Genomic DNA, 15,915 nt, shown 5'->3' with positions numbered 1-15,915 from the left:
TCTCGAGCGAGTAACCTTTTAACTCATATTTTGACTGAACCGTCTCAATATAAAAGATTTGAAAGCGTGGAAGTAAAAACCCTAATCACCATTTCATCAAACCCTACTGACGACCTCATCGATCGAGATCCTTGTTGAAACAATGACGAAGATTGCCGATCTTCCACGGGATCTGGCTGATGAGGTGCTGACTAGGCTCCCGGTGACATCTCTGAGGGCAATAAGATTTACTTGCAAAAAGTGGAACACTTTAACCAGACGTCGGAGCTTTACAAAGAAGCAAATTGGTTGGGAACAAGCAGAAGCAAAGAAGAAGAAGCAAGAGAAGGACTTTCAGGCGATCATGATTATGCACGACAGGGTTTATCTGATGAGCGTCAATCTATATGGAATTCAAAAAGACGACGACAACAACATTGAGTCATCGATAAAGCGGACAGGTGAACTTATTAGCCTAAACGATGATGATCGAGTAGGTATATCTCAAGTTTATCACTGCGATGGTTTATTGTTATGCATCATCGCCAATGACAACAACAGCACTAGGCTTGTGGTTTGGAACCCTTATTGCGGGCAAACAAGGTTGATCGAACCTAGAGATTCTTACCACGAACGGGACACCTACGCTCTCGGATACGGGATGAAGAGCGACTCAAGTCGAAGCTACAAAATCTTGAGATATCTGGATATTATAGAGCCTCCAATTAGAATCTGTCAGTTTGAAATCTACCATTTTGACTCTAACTCATGGATGGTTATCGAGGATATTCCCGACTGGAATATATCTCATCTTAGCTGTGGAGTGTCACTCAAAGGAAACACTTACTGGTTTGCTCAAGAGAGGATCCTACCACATGAATGGGAGATAGAAGAGATCCCAGGTGAGATCCCAGAGCTACGAGAGATCCCTAGTTTCTTACTATGTTTTGATTTTACAACAGAGAATTTTGGATCACTTCTGCCTCTACCATTTCAGCCTCGTTTGCATGATACTGTAACTCTATCTACTATTAGAGAGGAGAAACTTGCGGTTTTATATTACCAATGGGATATGTCGTGGACAGGGATATGGATTAGTAATAAGATTGAGCCTAACGCAGTGTCGTGGAGCAGCTTGTTCTTACCTATCGGTAGGATTAGACGTTTCGAGCCTATATCTCCGACTTTCTTTGTTGACGAAGAGAAAAAACTCGCGGTGGTTTTTGATAAACGAAAGAGTATACTTAACCCCAATCGCAACACAACTTATATCGTTGGAGAGGATAAATATTGCAAACAAGTGGATCTTGGAGAATCTGTTCATAGCTATTGTTTTCCAGTACTTGTGTGCTCTTATATTCCAAGTTGTGTGCAAATCTAAAGCAACCTGCACCCACCAGGATCGGAGGCAAGAGGAAGAAACCACTCGTGCTTTGTTTTGAGTTCTTCCATTTACAAGACCTAATAATGTGTTTCTTGCTTCTTCTTTCTTTAACTACTCTTGCTTTTTTTTTTTTTTGAACAGAGCACTACTCTTGCTTTGTTTTCTTTTTTTCTGTCAATTGTTCTTTGAACAATATTAGCCAATTCTAAATGTGTTTCTCATCTTTGTTGTGCAATATGGAAGAAGAAATAAGTGGTTTAAATTTTACAAATTTTTATAAGCATATACATTATAGTTTTAATTATACTAGGTTATTAATCCGCGCGGATATGCTTGTATGGATTATCTTGAGAATGTTTTAGACTTAAAAATCACTTAAATAGCTATACAATAACATATAGTATGCAAAAGTATAATAACGTATTGATTTTTTTTTTAACATAAATGTTCATTTATTTATATTAAGCATCATCTATACTATTATTTTTGCAGCAGTTTTTGCTCAAAAATACTTTTTGGAAAGTTTTTACATTTAATGTATTGACTTTAATATTAGTTACCAAAACTTCAAAATTAATTATAGATAAGATTTAGAAAATAAGGAAATCTTTCTACATCATTCAAACATAAATATATGATTCCCTTTCATTTTTATAATAAAAATTTTATTTGAATTTATATTTAAATTATCTTGAATTATTCTGTAATACATTTAGTTAATAAAAATTATGATTTTTTTCCTGTATATGATGTAATACAAAATTTTTAAAACGGACATATATTACTCAATAGATGATTAGAAAAAGGGGCATTCTCAAAAATGCCCCTTTTTCCATATCTCTTTTTAAAAATACCCCTTCATGTTGACCATTTTTAAAACTACCCCTCTTTATATACAAAATGACCAAATTACACTTTTTGAGTGACAGCAAGAATGTACAGTCATCAAAATCAAAAATATTTTCCCGCCAAAATTTTTTTTCCCGCCAAAATCGAAAATTTTTCCCGAAAAAATTATTTTTTCCCGCCAAAAAACAAAAATTTCCCGCCAAAATCGAAAAATTTTCCCGCCAAAAATATTGAAATTTATACCTTTTAAAAACCTTGTAAATGCTTTTAAAAAACTTTTAAAAGCGTTTACAAGGTTTTTAAAAGGTTTTTAACCCAATTGTAAACGCTTTTAAAAACCTTGTAAATGCTTTTAAAAAGCTTGTAAATGCTTTAAAAGGTTTTTAAACATCTTGTAAACGCTTTTAAAAATAAAAATTTTATAAAAACTTTTACAAGGTTTTTAAAAACATTGTAAAAGGGTTTAGAAGGTGTTTAAAAACCTTTTAAAAATCCTTTTAAAAACCATTTGAAAACCTTTAAAAACCTTTTAAAAATCTTGTAAAAGCGTTTACAAGTTGTTTAAAAAACCTTTTAAAACTCTTTAAAAAATCTTGTAAAAGCCTTTACAAGGTGTTTATAAGGCTTTTATAAGTTAGAAACCTTATAAAACCTTTTAAAAACCTTGTAAATTTTTTTTGGCGGGAAAAATTTTGGCGGGAAAATTTTTTTTTTTCGAAATTTTTTATCAAAAGTTTTTTCCAAAAATTTTTTTGAAAAATTTTTGGCGGGAAAATATGTCGAAAATTTTTTGGCAGGAAAATTTTGTTTTTCTTTTTATTGAATAAAATAATTTTCATCTAAGGGTAAAATGGTCATTAAAAATTAAAAGAGGGCATAAATAAAAATGGCCAGAAAAGAGGATATTTTTGAAAAGGGGTATATCAAAAGGGGCATTTTTAACAAATTCTCTTAGAAAAATACAGGTACAATATTCCACATCGTCTAAAAAAATTGGACAATGGTTTAAAGTCATACTATAAAAGAGACCAAAATGATTCTGAATACAAATGAGTAGAAAGTTTGATTTATCAGGCATTCAAACTTTAAACAATTTTCTTTGATTTATTCCGGTTCTTTATTTTAAAATTTTTTAAAAGGTTAAATATGAAAAATATTTAAAACTTTTAAAAAGTTATATATGATAAATATTATACCGTAGATACATAATAAATATTAAAAATTAAGATGATATAGTGTGAGTTAAAATATCTCGGGACGGAGTTATATAGCGGGACGAGTTTTATCGATATTTATATAAATTAAAAATTATTATTAATTCGGTATTACACGGGTAAAACATCATTTCATTATTTTGTTAGCACTGTTGGTATCAGAGAATAGATATATCTAATTAAATTGATTAAATAAATATTATGTGAAAAAAAATTATATTGCGGTATTATATGATTTATTTAACAATTATTATATAATTATAACATATTTAACCACCAAATATAACTTATAATTTAAATATTTTAGTTATAAATAATATTGCTCCGCGGTGTACCGCGGGTACTAATCTAGTTTATGTTATGTAAACTGGTGTTGGTGATATCTGATAACATACATCATTTATGTTATATTTTGTGATTTTTTGAGTAATAACTCTTTTTCAATATCTGCTTTCAAACATGTCCTTTCCTAATTTTTTTTCTTTCAAAAATGCTCTAAAAGTCAGAGGCCTAAAAAAATATGTGTTATAAAAGCATACAAAATTACAATGTAAAACCTTATAATTATTTTATAAAACTTTATAAATCTCACACATAAATTATCTTATCATATCTCTACCATTTGTTTATGTTCTTTGGTTTTTTTCATATCTCTACCATTTGTTTATGTTTTTTGGTTTTCAAGTTATTTTTCAATTACTGAATTGATAGTATTGTAATTTTTCACTCTTAAATGATTTTTTTTTTTTAATCTCTAGGATAGTAGGATGCCACAAGGTATGTACATATACGCTCGTTATATTTTGAGAATCCTTTTTCATCGTTGAAGTTTGGTCAAATGATTGTTTTTAGCGGTTGCATTTTGGTGTGTTGGGTTTGACTAAAGAGTTGGGCTATCTTAAATGCGTGCGAGTGATGTTTCTTCAGCATCAAATACACCGATGGGATATAACGTGGACAGGGATATGGATTAGTAATAAGATTGAGCCTAACGCAGTGTCGTGGAGCAGCTTGTTCTTACCTATCGATATGGATAGACGACCACTCGAGCGTACATCTGCGACTTTCTTTGTTGACGAAGAGAAAAAACTCGCGGTGGTTTTTGATAAAGGAAAGAGTATACTTAACCCCACTCGCAACACAGCTTATATCGTTGGAGAAGATGGATATTGCAAACAAGTGGATCTTGGAGAATCTGTTCATAAGTATTGTTTTCCACTTGTGTGCTCTTTTGATCCAAGTTGTGTGCAAATCTAAAGCAACCTGCACCACCAGGATCGGAGGCAAGAGGAAGAAACCACTCTTGCTTTGTTTTGAATTCTTCCATTTACAAGACCTAGAATAATGTGTTTCTTGTTTATTTTCTTACTACTCTTGCTTTTTTTTTTTTTTTTTTTGTCAATTGTTCTTTGAACAATATAATTAGTCAATTCTTAGTGTGTTTCTCATCTTTTGTTGTGCAATATGGAAGAAGAAATAAATGGTTTAAATTTTACAAATTTTTATAAGCATATACATTGTAGTTATAATTATATTTAATTAATTTGTATTATATTTAAATAAGCAGATTTTAATACATGTAGAACAGTACTACGCTGAAGTGTTTATATAGCTCGAATTTATTTTTAAGATCTCATATTTTTTGTATTATGTTAAGTAATCATATACATAATTTTGTATGACTAGAACATGTGGTCTTTAGGAAGGGATTTTTGTCAAATATGCCACATTTTTTTAAAATTTTTTGGAGAATGCCACATTTATTTCATGTTTCTAAAAATACCACATTTTTACTGTTCACATGTGATTAAAAGACGAAAATACCCTTCTATGAAAGAGAGTGATTATCGTGGGCAAGATCTGATGGACAAGTTATTAGAGGAAATTATAGACTTGTCCACGAATTTTATTTTTACAACTTGTCTACGAGAATTATATTAACGAAGTTGTCCACGAGTTCAAATTAGTTATCCATATTATTAAAGATAAGTTGTCTATGAAAGATAATTAGACAAAAATGGTAAAGTAGTCTAGATGGTGGACCAAAAGATGTCGATGATGATAAACGAAAAGAGGATGATAGACCAAAAGAGGATGATGTAGATCAGGGTGGACCAAAAGATGATGTGGGGGTTTGGATTTCTCCATATCATCTTGTCTATCATCCGCATCTTGTCCATCATCCACATCTTGTTTATCATTCGCATATTGTCTATCATCTGCACTTGTTGATCATCAGCATATTGTCCATTATCCACATTTTGTCCCTCATCGTCATCTGGTCTATCATCCACTTGTCCATCATTCGTATCTTGTCTATCAACATCATAGTATTTATCGAGGGACATTTATGTCTTTTCAAGTTAAGGTTGTGGCATTGTAGAAAAGAAAATAAAAAAGTGACATTTTGACTTAAAAAAGTTACTGTTCATGGCATTTTTATTAATTATGTTTTCCGCATGGAGAAGGAAAACATAAATAAACCACCACTCACATATATAAAAGCCACACAAAGATGAAACAAAGAGGATATTTTGTAACGACCATGATATAGGCAAGGCTAAAAATTCCCATCGCATGACTTACATAGCTCATTAGAGGCCTAATGTCTTCCGGTGACACATCTTCCGGCGACACATATCCTTAGACAATCTCCATTCTAATTCTTATAAGCCAAACCAAATGTAAACGAAGCTACCCAAAGATGAAGTACAAGTCGGCCGCGGAACTATACATGTGACTAAGAGTCTAAGGCATTCCCATCAGTCAACCTATCAAAATTGAGATCCTATATTAATTTTATTAATATTTTAATGTAATACTATTATCTAATTTAATTGAGCAATCAAATGATGACAGATCAGTAAGAGAAAGTCTACTAGTGTCTCAATACATCTACTCTGAGACACGAAATCTTTCTTTCTCCTCACTTTTTAATTTTTTATTAAAAATACAGATATTATCGGATGTGGGATGGACTTGCTCTAAGACTAACTTGCCGAAACAGAAAGAAATAAGTATGCGCTGATGAGTAGGGAATGTATGACTAATGAGTATGTTGAATGAATCCTATAAAACTTATTGACTAGGGTTGGGATTGGATGCTTTCAATTATAAAGTTAATTTATATTTAACAATGTGTTGATACTATAACTCTTTTTGTTAACCATGTTCCTAATCTTCAGTGTGTGCAAATGCAAGGAATAATAAATAAATATATTAAAAAACATCCAGTATAAAAGTTGGATTTTCAAAAATATTATTTTTCCTATGTCACTTTTTAAAAGTATCATTTGATGATGATGTCTATTTTTAAAAATATCCATTTTTAATATATAAAATGACAAAATTATAAACTTTAAACCCCAAATACTAAACCCTATCCCTTAAAAACTATATCCTAAATGTAAATGGGGAAACCAAACCTAAAAAAAAAATTCTAAAAATTAATTTAACATAATTACAAAAGAGAGTAAAAATAAAAATGTTCAAAAAAAGTGGCATTTTTGAAAAAGATATCAAATTTTAACAACATTTCATTTATTTAATTAAATAATTAAATATTAACTAAATAGATATTTGAACCCTAGCTAAAAAATCCTCTCTACAATTTTATTATTTTACAACATTAAAAACGGAATATTGGAAAGAGAAAAAACATTAAAAACAGAAAGTAATAAGTTACCAAAATTATCCCCAATTCGTTCCAGATTTCACCATAGTCGGTCGGGCTGTGCAGTTCACGCGCCGCTATACATTGCGATCAACTTCTTTACTCCTTAGCTTTCCTCCTTCGGACTTGACTCGATCGGCTGAGACGCGGACCACCGCACAGGCATGCACCTTCTTCTTCCTCACCAACTACGGTTACTCTTTCTCTAAATTGGTCCCCTTCTGTCGCAATCTCTGGATTTTGTGTGGAAATCTGGCTTTTACTATAATAAGTGTCACTCGTTGTTCACTTCGAGGAGTGTTCTATTTTTGGGGTTTTTAACGAATTTATTGATTTCATCTCCTCCCTTACCGTTTATAGTAGAAGCTGCTCAATTAAGGTGAGTAGGTGACACTGACACAATTTTGCTTTGGGTATTCGCAGGAGATAATTTCTATCTTGCTTTGAACTTTGTGTACTATAAATGGTATGGAACTTGGCTACTTTAAGAGTGTCTTTTTTTTTTTGGGATCACTTTGTTTGTATATGTTGCATGTTTTTTCAGTAGTTTGTGGAATCTTGCAGGGTGATTTGCGTAGAGGGAATGGTGGTGGAGGTTCCTCTAATCATGAAAGGAATAGGCAGACACTGTTTCCCAAACCAGAGACCTTGGATTTTGACTTGCCCTGCGACACCTCTTATCCTCAGCAGGTTGGTGTAGACAACAGGTAATGAAACAATCAGTGGCTTTTGGAAGGTTCTTATTTTTCTCTACACTTGATGTGCAGGACAATGCTGCTAGTTCTTCTGGAAGTCAAGTTAAATCTTTGCTGACTGAGATGGGATTTTGCCCAACTCTCGTTCAGAAAGCAATTGATGAAAATGGTATTCTAAAGTGTCCTGTTGAAAGTTTGTTTTTATAAAAGGCTTCCGTGAATGCTAACTTTCATTTAGGAGATATGATTACTGAGGTTACCTTTTCACATATCCAGGTGAAGACGATTTTGAATTGTTATTAGAGATTCTCACTAAGAGTACTGCGACAGAACATCCTGGACCCAGCCATCATGGTGGTCTAATGGAACCCAAACCGGTAACGCACATACTGTTGATGCACAAGTCTTGTATTCTCTTCTGTGCAATTTCTTTATGTTTCTTGCTTTTGTCTGACAGGAGCCTGGTATTGAATACGAAACCGATGGTCGAAGGATAGCATTACTAGCAATGAAGTTTCCAGAAAATCTTGTTGACCTTGCATTGGATAGGCTTGGTAATGTATTTACAATGACTTTGGCTTTCCATTTACACTTTCAAACATCTTACAATGGTTGCCGCATTTATTTCAGTGCTAGCTTCATTGTTTCGGTTTAACATATTCGCATTTGTTTCAGTGCTAGCTTCATTTTTTAGGTTATATGTTTTTGAGTGGCTAAATTTTTCAATATTGCAAGATTTTTTTTTTTCTCTTTTGGTTGATTAACGTCTCTTCATACTGGAACTTCTAATTATTTGATATATAAAAACAGACATAACTGAGGAGACTTATACGTCTTATTATGACGCCAATATGTATTTCTGAGAGGAGAAATAACATCTATGAAGCTGTTGTTTAATAATGCTTAGAGCGGAAATTCATCGCATGTGACGTTATGCTATTCAAAGCTATACAGAAACTTAGCATGCAGAAAGCAGCTATCATATGGGCTGTCACCAAAGTCTTTCTTCATGATTGTCTTTTCTGCATGATAGGTAAAGAGGCGCCAGTCGATGAGATGGTGGACTTCATTGCTGCTGCTCAATTAGCTGAAAAGTATGCGGAGGAATCCGAAGACTCACTTGATGGTGCTGAAATAAATGAAGAAGATGAAAATGTCGATGAAGTTATGGCTCGAGGACCTGAGGTATTTGGTGCTTTGAACATTGGCTGTTGATTTTCTTTTCAATGTGTTATTCGTCCTTTATGTCCTTTTGTTGGTTCGCCTTAGTAGATTCCAGTTTCCACTACCTGTCTGTGTCTTGTATAATTTATGTTGTTGTTACCTTTATTATCTCTAACCTTAGTTTTTTGCTTTACATTCAGGTTCCCAATGAACTATTGTTTGAAACAATGGACAAGACTTTGCATTTAATGGAAATGGGATTCTCTAATGATGAAATTTCATTGGCAATTGAGAAGCTAGGTGAGCAACTTAGGCACTTATGTGTTCAATCCATGACCATTATATGTTTGAAAGAAACAGTACAGACATGAAACCTATCTTGTATATGCAGTTAGTGGTGATTATGAAAATTTAATTGTGAAAAATTATATCATTTATTTTGCAGCCCGTCCTGTTGCACTGATAAATAATCCATTTTGCTCCTTTTCAGGTAGAAAAGGTCGGATTTCTGACCTTGCTGAGTCCATTGTTACTGGTGAATTTCCTAGTGACCGTGACCGTGACCGTGAAGATATAGAAAAGGTATGTTCATTCTAATTTTTCGAAGTAATATTTTCTCGCCCTCAAATAATTCACCAAAACCATCTCATTCTCTTCTATTAATTGGGCTATGATATTGCTGGAGTTTTACACAATGAATATTTGGTGCCACTGTAGAAAGTTTCAGCGGCGGTTCCTGCAGTGAATCGTACATGTCTTTCAAAGAGTTGGAGATTTATTGGTGTTGATGGGGGTTCGTCGACTGGCACTGCTAATATAAAACCAGATCCTGGTATTGACTCTTATCCTTTCCCTGATACTACCAATGCGGGAGAGACCTCAAAGGGTAAACGACCAAAAGATGAGGATGAGAATGCCTACCCCGATGAATGCACTGACTACGATGACAGAGGGAAACGGTTAAGACCCGAATATATGGGAGACTCAAGCTCGTTTATGGAAACCCCATGGATGCAAGATGAGTCAAAAGAGGACACATATGAATTTCCTAGAGTAATGCAGCCACGTTTGTCCCAGAGTCTTGGCCCAAATGTAGCCAAACGACCTTATTTCTTCTATGGAAACTTAGGTGAATTATCTCCTGGCTGGTGGTCGAAGTTATCGTCTTTCATGTTTGGAATTCACCCAGAACATGTAGATACTCGGTTGTGTTCGCCCCTCCGTAGGACAGAAGGGTACTTGCACAATCTTCCCATTCAAAACCGGTTCAATATCCTCCCAAAACCTCGGTTGACTATACAAGATGCTATGCCACTAATGAAGAGTTGGTGGCCACAATGGGATATCAGAAAGCATCTGAATGGCGGCTCGTGTACTAGGACAAAAGATGTAACTCTTCTCTGTGAACGAATTGGACGCCGTATAGCTGAATGCAGGGGAAAGCCTACTCAACAAGACCAGACTCTAATACTTCGACACTGTCACACCTCAAATCTCATATGGATTGCTCCAAACATCCTCTCACCTGTGGAGCCTGAGCATATGGAGTGCATTATGGGATATCCAACAAACCACACAAACATCGGTGGTGGAAGATTGGCGGAAAGATTAAAGTTGTTTGATTACTGCTTTCAAACAGACACATTGGGCTACCATCTCTCTGTACTCAAGTCTATGTTCCCTGAAGGATTAACTGTTTTATCACTCTTTAGCGGGATTGGTGGTGCAGAAATTGCGTTGGACCGTCTTGGAATCCATCTAAAAGGCGTAGTCTCGGTAGAGTCCTGTGGATTGAGCCGTAACATACTGAAAAGATGGTGGCAGACTTCGGGACAAACCGGAGAGCTTGTGCAGATTGAAGACATCAAGAACTTAACGACAAACAAGCTGGAGAATTTGGTGCAGAGGTTTGAGGGATTTGACTTTATCATTTGCCAGAACCCATCAACACCTCTTGATCTCTCTAAAGAAACCTCAAGAGAAGAAGCTTCTGAATTTGATTACTCGTTGTTTAATGAGTTTGTCCGAATCTCGAAACGTGTCAGAGATATGATGGAGTTAAGTTGATGACTTGTCTGCCATCTTTGTTTTCTAAAGATATCTAGCTCAATCTTAAAGACTTCCCATGGTTTGTATCTCTTAGAGAACTGTTCTTTTGTAAAAAAAACCGATGCTTAAATGCATAGAATGTTCTATTTATTTTATAGCTATGCTACTTCTTAGAGAGATAAGCAGTGAATCATGTATGTCAATGTTGTATTCTGTTCACATTTATGTAATATATTAGCCCTTTTTCTGAATTCGCTTTGATTAGCGCAATGTTAGTTTCTTGCAATTATACTCTTTTTTTTTTGTGTGTGCAAATCATACTCATTCTCAGTCGAAAGGGTTATTTTTAGACTCATTTCGTCAAACTAAATTGTTTATGATCGGAAGTGTCTAATATATATATTTAATATAAACTATAATCGAAACCAGAGTCGATCAACTTTATGATTTGACTTAAAGTAGATAACCATTTGAATGATTGCATACCAAAATTATCAATGTTGGGTCACAGACGCTAGTCGATGAAGTCTTTTATTAAAGACAACTTAGTTGCATTATTACCCTACAAGCCTTGAACCAAAGAGAGAGAGAGAGAGCGAAAGAGCACAAAGGGAGCCTGCAACCAGACTGCATCAGGATCTCTGGCTAACCTTGCCTCCTGTCAGCTTAGCCGACTCAAACAACATGTGATTGATGAGTCCCCGCGCAGCACTGCCAAATACCATATCAGAGAATTTTGAGTCATTTCAAACTTACATTTATATATCCCAAGAGTATTTTGTAGTAATATGATCTCGAGCAGCTGTGTGTACGTGTGTGTGTTTGTGTGAGACATCATCTTTTTGCAGTACATGCCTCAACGAACAAGTTGTACATCTGATCTAATCAGTAATCACAAGGTTCTCTACTAGTATAAAACATTCACTAACGATTGTAGAGAAAAAAAAAACTCACTCATCTTTAAGCTTCTGAATCTTCTCAGGGTCTGTCTCATTCATATGTTTCTTAAACTGTTGCCTCACCATACCAACCACTAGCTCAGTGTTGTGTTGCTGCACAACACAAACAAGTAAACAGAACAAAGTTCAGTTCCTATATCTCCTCCAATCCAGGATATCTAATCCTATAAGAAAAGCACAAATCTCTTTCTCGTGAAATCAAAACACAAGTGGTGATAAGATATCAGCCTCAACCTTTTGTGGTTGCAACATATCAAACTGTATTCTTGTATAAAGACGTTAAGTGGGTCAAGAGAATCAACTCTAAAAAGTGTCAATAGACGCGAGTTCTTGGGAGCAGCCTCAAAGACAAAGTATCCTGAGTCTAAATGAAAAACTCTCTACCTTTCTGCTATGAGTTACTAGGAGACTAAAGAGACAAAACATCAGGTAAAGAACAGTGATAGATTTCAATCGGCATCTATATAAACTCAATTCAGTTTCAAAGCCCTAAAGGTTCCAAACACTATGCTACAAATAAGAATGGCAATCAAAACCAAACACAATCCCATTGAAAGCAACATAGTATCTCTGAGTCTGACAAAGCAGGTTCATATATTCAAAGCTCAAGACAAACAATTAGTCGTAAATCTCACCTGCTTACCAATAAATTTAGCTCTACGAAGACATTCTCGGTACAACTGCCCATAAACAAAAGAGACGAATAGATCAGTGAAATAGCATCAAAGAAAGAATAAAACAAATCACAGGTCAAACAATGAGAACATTGGTACTAACCCTAACCACATTGTTAGCTAGTTCAGGAGGCAGAGAAGTTTGCAGAGACGGCATTTTCACAAAGAGATCTCTTGAGCTTCTTCAATCACAATGTCTTCTCCTATCACAGAAACACAAAATATCGCAACAATCGATCATAAGAGTCGATGAAATACACACAAACCATTAAAACAACAAATCTGATACTCAGATAGGATCGTAAACACGAAATGGAGAAGGCAAAAGATATTGGATTCAAGAGAGGAAATAGATAAAATCATCAATACAACATGTCAAACCATAAATAGAGCGAGAAAGACAACAAGATCGAGACTTACCGGAGAACAGACCGGACGGCGAAATTTCGAGCTGGAGAGAGACGGAGACAAGCACTCAGTCTCAACGGTGACTGCTTCCTCCGGTTTAAGACTTCAGGTAAAACTTACATAAACGACATCGTTTATGATTTCTGTTTACAAAGGGCCCAAAAAATTAAAGGCCCATTTATATATTCCAAGTCAAATACTCGAAACAATCTCATCCGTCCATTATTCGCGTTAATAACCGTAGATGTAATCGTCTCAGAGGGTACTAAATAATATCCGACGTGGATATACTCCTCCGTACCATTTCCCGCCCAAACTCATATATAGCTTCAGACCCCTACTAGACCCCTAAACATCGAAAATTGGAATCGTCACTTTAATTCGAAAAAACCCTAAAAAAAAAGTTGCTATGGACGGTGGTGATCTCCCTTCCGGCTCCGGTTCAGGTTCTAATTTCTTCTCCGTCGAGCTAAATTCTGATTCTTTCTATGTTATAAATCCCAATTTCTAGGGTTTTATTATGTTTCAATGTCCCCATTGTTCTGTAACTTTCCATTGTTTGGGTTATGTCTGTACTGTATGCATATATAAGAGTTGTTTGTCTCACTGCTTATGTGTGTAGATATTAAGAAGAAACAAAAGCTGGACGATTCTGTTGATGATGAGGATGATTCTTCTTCTCCAATGGAGGTAGAGAGACGTCGTTATAGATCTATGGCCAAAGTTGCTATCGGTTATGGGGTTAACCCTTCCGTTCAGAACTCGTTCATTGCTGAGTCGATCCATAGCGTCTGCCCGGAGTTCTCTCTCGACACATCTAAACTCAAGAGTGCGGTTCTGGAGATGCATGAAGAAGGTAAAGAGAAGGTTAAGAAAATGCTGAAGGAACGAGAAGGGAGTCTAACACTCTGTTATGAATGGTTTGTACTTGGGGATTGGACAAGTGATGCCATTGATGGACCTATTTTGAACGAAGATTTCATCGGTATCAGCGCCTATTTCGCTGATGAGAACTGGAAGATGAATAAATGGGTATTGTGGTACCATCCTCGTGCGTCTCTGCGTGTTAAGGACATTTATGTTGATTCTATTAAGAATGTTATCTTGGATTATGGGATTGAGAGCAAGGTCTCGACTCTTCTTATGCCTAACTATAGTGATCTTGGTGTTAAAGCGTTTGATGATTTTAGAAGATGGATTGAAGAGAGTGGGAAGAGTGAGATCCATCCTCGAGTTTTCCTCATCTATTGCTGTTCTGACATTTTCCGGTTAATGGTTGATGATGTTTTCAAGGACATTAGCATATGGTTTATGGATCGTGTTCGGATGATGTTTCGTTGGGAAAGATTGGCACCGAAGAATTGGGATGTGACGTTGTGTAATCTGCAAAAAGCTGTGTATCTTTTCGAAGAGGATGAGGATTACGAGGATTGGGAACAACCAACTGATGAGGAATGGATAACGATTAAAACTTTTTGCAAACTCGCGGGTTGCATTTACAAAGTTGCCAAGGAGCTTTTTGATGGAGAGTATCCAACGTCTAATGTCTACTTCCACCTTCTTGCGGAGCTGAAGTTTATGCTAAAGGAAGAGCTTAAGAACGGTGATAGTGATTACTTCCTCAGCAAAGCAAAGGTGATATTGGAGAGGTTTGTTAAGTACTGGAATGATATGTTCCTGGTTTTGGCAACTGCTTCTGTTTTAGACCCTCGTTTCAAGACGAAGTATCTTGAGTTTTACTGCTCTAAGAAGGAAGTCAATGAGGAAGGCTCGAAAGCTGAAACTGTTTTGGACTATATACGCAATCTATATGCAGCTGGTGATATTAGTCCACTACCAGAATGTCCGGATGCTTCAGTGAAGCCAAAATCCTTGAGTTTGTTGCAGTTTCTCTTTGGCGTAGAAGCAGAAGGAGACGAAGAAGAAGAAGAGGATGAAAAAGAGGAGGAGAAGAAGCCTAATGGATACAAGGACTTTGTTTTGTTTCAAGAATTTCTCAAGTTTGAAGGATCTTCAAGGGAGTTTCAAGAATCAGAACTTGATTCTTATCTCAAAGAACCAATAATGGAGTGGAAAAAAGAGTTCAATGCACTAGACTGGTGGAGAGAAAAGAACTCAAAGTACCCGATCCTCTCAAGAGTAGCTCGTGACATCCTCTCCATTCCAATCTCTCGTGGCACATCGCACCGTGCTTATGTTGCTGACAAGAGAGAGTGTCCTGAGTTTATTGTCTCCATGGAGGATAAACTTGTGAACGCCATGATGTGCAGCGAGAGCTGGCCACGATTTTGATGTGGCCAATATTGGTAAGAACATTATGAAAACTCAATACCACTGTTATTCAGTAAGTAGATTAGATGTGAAGTTTCTTGACCAAATCCTTTTTATGGTCACCAAAGTAAGTGGTTCGAACCTGAGTTTCATGTTGTGTGTTCCTCGATCTTTACTAATGTGAACTATGTTTTTATCATTTCAGGCTATGTTAATTTCGTGGAATGGCTCCTCGCATGTGACTTCTCACTCAGTCAGTCCTTTTGTTTCAAAGACAATTTTTCCTCGCATGTGACTTCTCTCTCTGTCCTTTTGTTTCAAAGACTATTGTGAAAGATTGATTAGATTTGAACTTAATGTTGGGTTTGGTGTTTTTGTCTTATTGGATTTGATGACTTCTAAGCTCTAATCAAAATCTCATGTTTAATCGATAACTTATTATTATTGTTGGGTATTGGTTTTTTGGTATTATTTGTCAACAACTCAACAACATCTTATCTTAAGAAATCTAGTAATGTTATTGCTTTTGGTACTATCTCAATATTATTTGCTTTTGATACTAAGCGAATGTAATATGAAGGAGAAGAGACGAAAGA

General features: G+C 35.4%; 4 protein-coding genes and 1 pseudogene across 12 annotated transcripts; 4 read left to right on the top strand and 1 right to left on the bottom strand.

Annotated features, from left to right (window-relative positions):
• Positions 1–55: 55 nt before the first annotated feature.
• LOC147926397 (F-box protein At3g17320 pseudogene) lies at positions 56–1,598 on the top strand (annotated as a pseudogene). The gene has a single exon (XR_015581951.1). The product of XR_015581951.1 is annotated as an F-box protein At3g17320 pseudogene (transcript).
• A 2,743-nt stretch (positions 1,599–4,341) lies between these two features.
• Positions 4,342–4,683, top strand: LOC104748263 (F-box protein At3g17320). Its single transcript, XM_010469934.3, has one exon. It carries the CDS (start codon positions 4,342–4,344, stop codon positions 4,681–4,683), a length of 342 nt encoding a protein of 113 aa, XP_010468236.3.
• A 2,379-nt stretch (positions 4,684–7,062) lies between these two features.
• Positions 7,063–11,258, top strand: LOC104746075 (putative inactive DNA (cytosine-5)-methyltransferase DRM3). Of its 3 annotated transcripts, none has more exons than XM_010467462.3 (10): positions 7,063–7,261; positions 7,523–7,565; positions 7,664–7,789; positions 7,867–7,963; positions 8,071–8,171; positions 8,252–8,348; positions 8,828–8,979; positions 9,159–9,258; positions 9,449–9,540; positions 9,676–11,258. In XM_010467462.3, exons 2-10 carry the CDS (start codon positions 7,563–7,565, stop codon positions 11,023–11,025), a joined length of 2,118 nt encoding a protein of 705 aa, XP_010465764.1. In that variant the 5' UTR covers positions 7,063–7,261; positions 7,523–7,562; the 3' UTR covers positions 11,026–11,258. The 3 variants fall into 3 exon arrangements, with proteins under 3 accessions (XP_010465764.1, XP_010465766.1, XP_087345604.1); XM_010467464.3 differs by having other exon boundaries at positions 7,119–7,292; XM_087489478.1 differs by lacking the exon at positions 7,523–7,565 and having other exon boundaries at positions 7,119–7,478.
• Positions 11,259–11,454: 196 nt separating this feature from the next.
• On the bottom strand, positions 11,455–13,199 carry LOC104746076 (uncharacterized). 6 transcript variants are annotated; one of them, XM_087489480.1, is made up of 5 exons: positions 13,061–13,199; positions 12,744–12,843; positions 12,602–12,646; positions 11,962–12,059; positions 11,455–11,718 (listed from the first exon to the last, which is right to left on the bottom strand). In XM_087489480.1, exons 2-5 carry the CDS (start codon positions 12,795–12,797, stop codon positions 11,640–11,642), a joined length of 276 nt encoding a protein of 91 aa, XP_087345606.1. In that variant the 5' UTR covers positions 12,798–12,843; positions 13,061–13,199; the 3' UTR covers positions 11,455–11,639. The 6 variants fall into 6 exon arrangements, with proteins under 6 accessions (XP_087345606.1, XP_087345608.1, XP_087345609.1 ...); XM_087489482.1 differs by having other exon boundaries at positions 12,744–12,822; XM_087489483.1 differs by having other exon boundaries at positions 12,610–12,646; positions 13,061–13,197.
• Positions 13,200–13,345: 146 nt separating this feature from the next.
• LOC104746074 (zinc finger BED domain-containing protein RICESLEEPER 2-like) lies at positions 13,346–15,753 on the top strand. Its single transcript, XM_010467461.2, has 3 exons — positions 13,346–13,494; positions 13,671–15,354; positions 15,525–15,753. Exons 1-2 carry the CDS (start codon positions 13,458–13,460, stop codon positions 15,338–15,340), a joined length of 1,707 nt encoding a protein of 568 aa, XP_010465763.2. The 5' UTR covers positions 13,346–13,457; the 3' UTR covers positions 15,341–15,354; positions 15,525–15,753.
• The last annotated feature ends 162 nt before the right edge of the window (positions 15,754–15,915 follow it).

The sequence above is a fragment of the Camelina sativa genome, chromosome 15 (genome assembly GCF_030686135.1).
Source record: "Camelina sativa cultivar CO46 ecotype springtype chromosome 15, ASM3068613v1".
In the NCBI taxonomy this organism is placed as follows: Eukaryota; Viridiplantae; Streptophyta; class Magnoliopsida; order Brassicales; family Brassicaceae; genus Camelina; species Camelina sativa.
This window is presented reverse-complemented; position numbering and strand designations above follow the sequence as displayed.

Bases quoted from the DNA above. Each gene is read 5' to 3' on its own strand.
- LOC104748263 (XM_010469934.3), top strand. From the start codon at position 4,342: ATGTTTCTTCAGCATCAAATACACCGATGGGATATAACGTGGACAGGG.
- LOC104746075 (XM_010467462.3), top strand. The intron at 8,172-8,251 runs GTAACGCACATA...TTTGTCTGACAG, and splicing joins GTCTAATGGAACCCAAACCG to GAGCCTGGTATTGAATACGA. The intron at 8,349-8,827 runs GTAATGTATTTA...TCTGCATGATAG, and splicing joins CCTTGCATTGGATAGGCTTG to GTAAAGAGGCGCCAGTCGAT.
- LOC104746076 (XM_087489480.1), bottom strand. From the start codon at position 12,797: ATGCCGTCTCTGCAAACTTCTCTGCCTCCTGAACTAGCTAACAATGTG. The intron at 12,060-12,601 runs GTGAGATTTACG...TGTGTTGTGCAG, and splicing joins CTAAATTTATTGGTAAGCAG to CAACACAACACTGAGCTAGT. The intron at 11,719-11,961 runs GTGAGTTTTTTT...GGTATTTGGCAG, and splicing joins ATTCAGAAGCTTAAAGATGA to TGCTGCGCGGGGACTCATCA.
- LOC104746074 (XM_010467461.2), top strand. From the start codon at position 13,458: ATGGACGGTGGTGATCTCCCTTCCGGCTCCGGTTCAG. The intron at 13,495-13,670 runs GTTCTAATTTCT...TTATGTGTGTAG, and splicing joins CCCTTCCGGCTCCGGTTCAG to ATATTAAGAAGAAACAAAAG.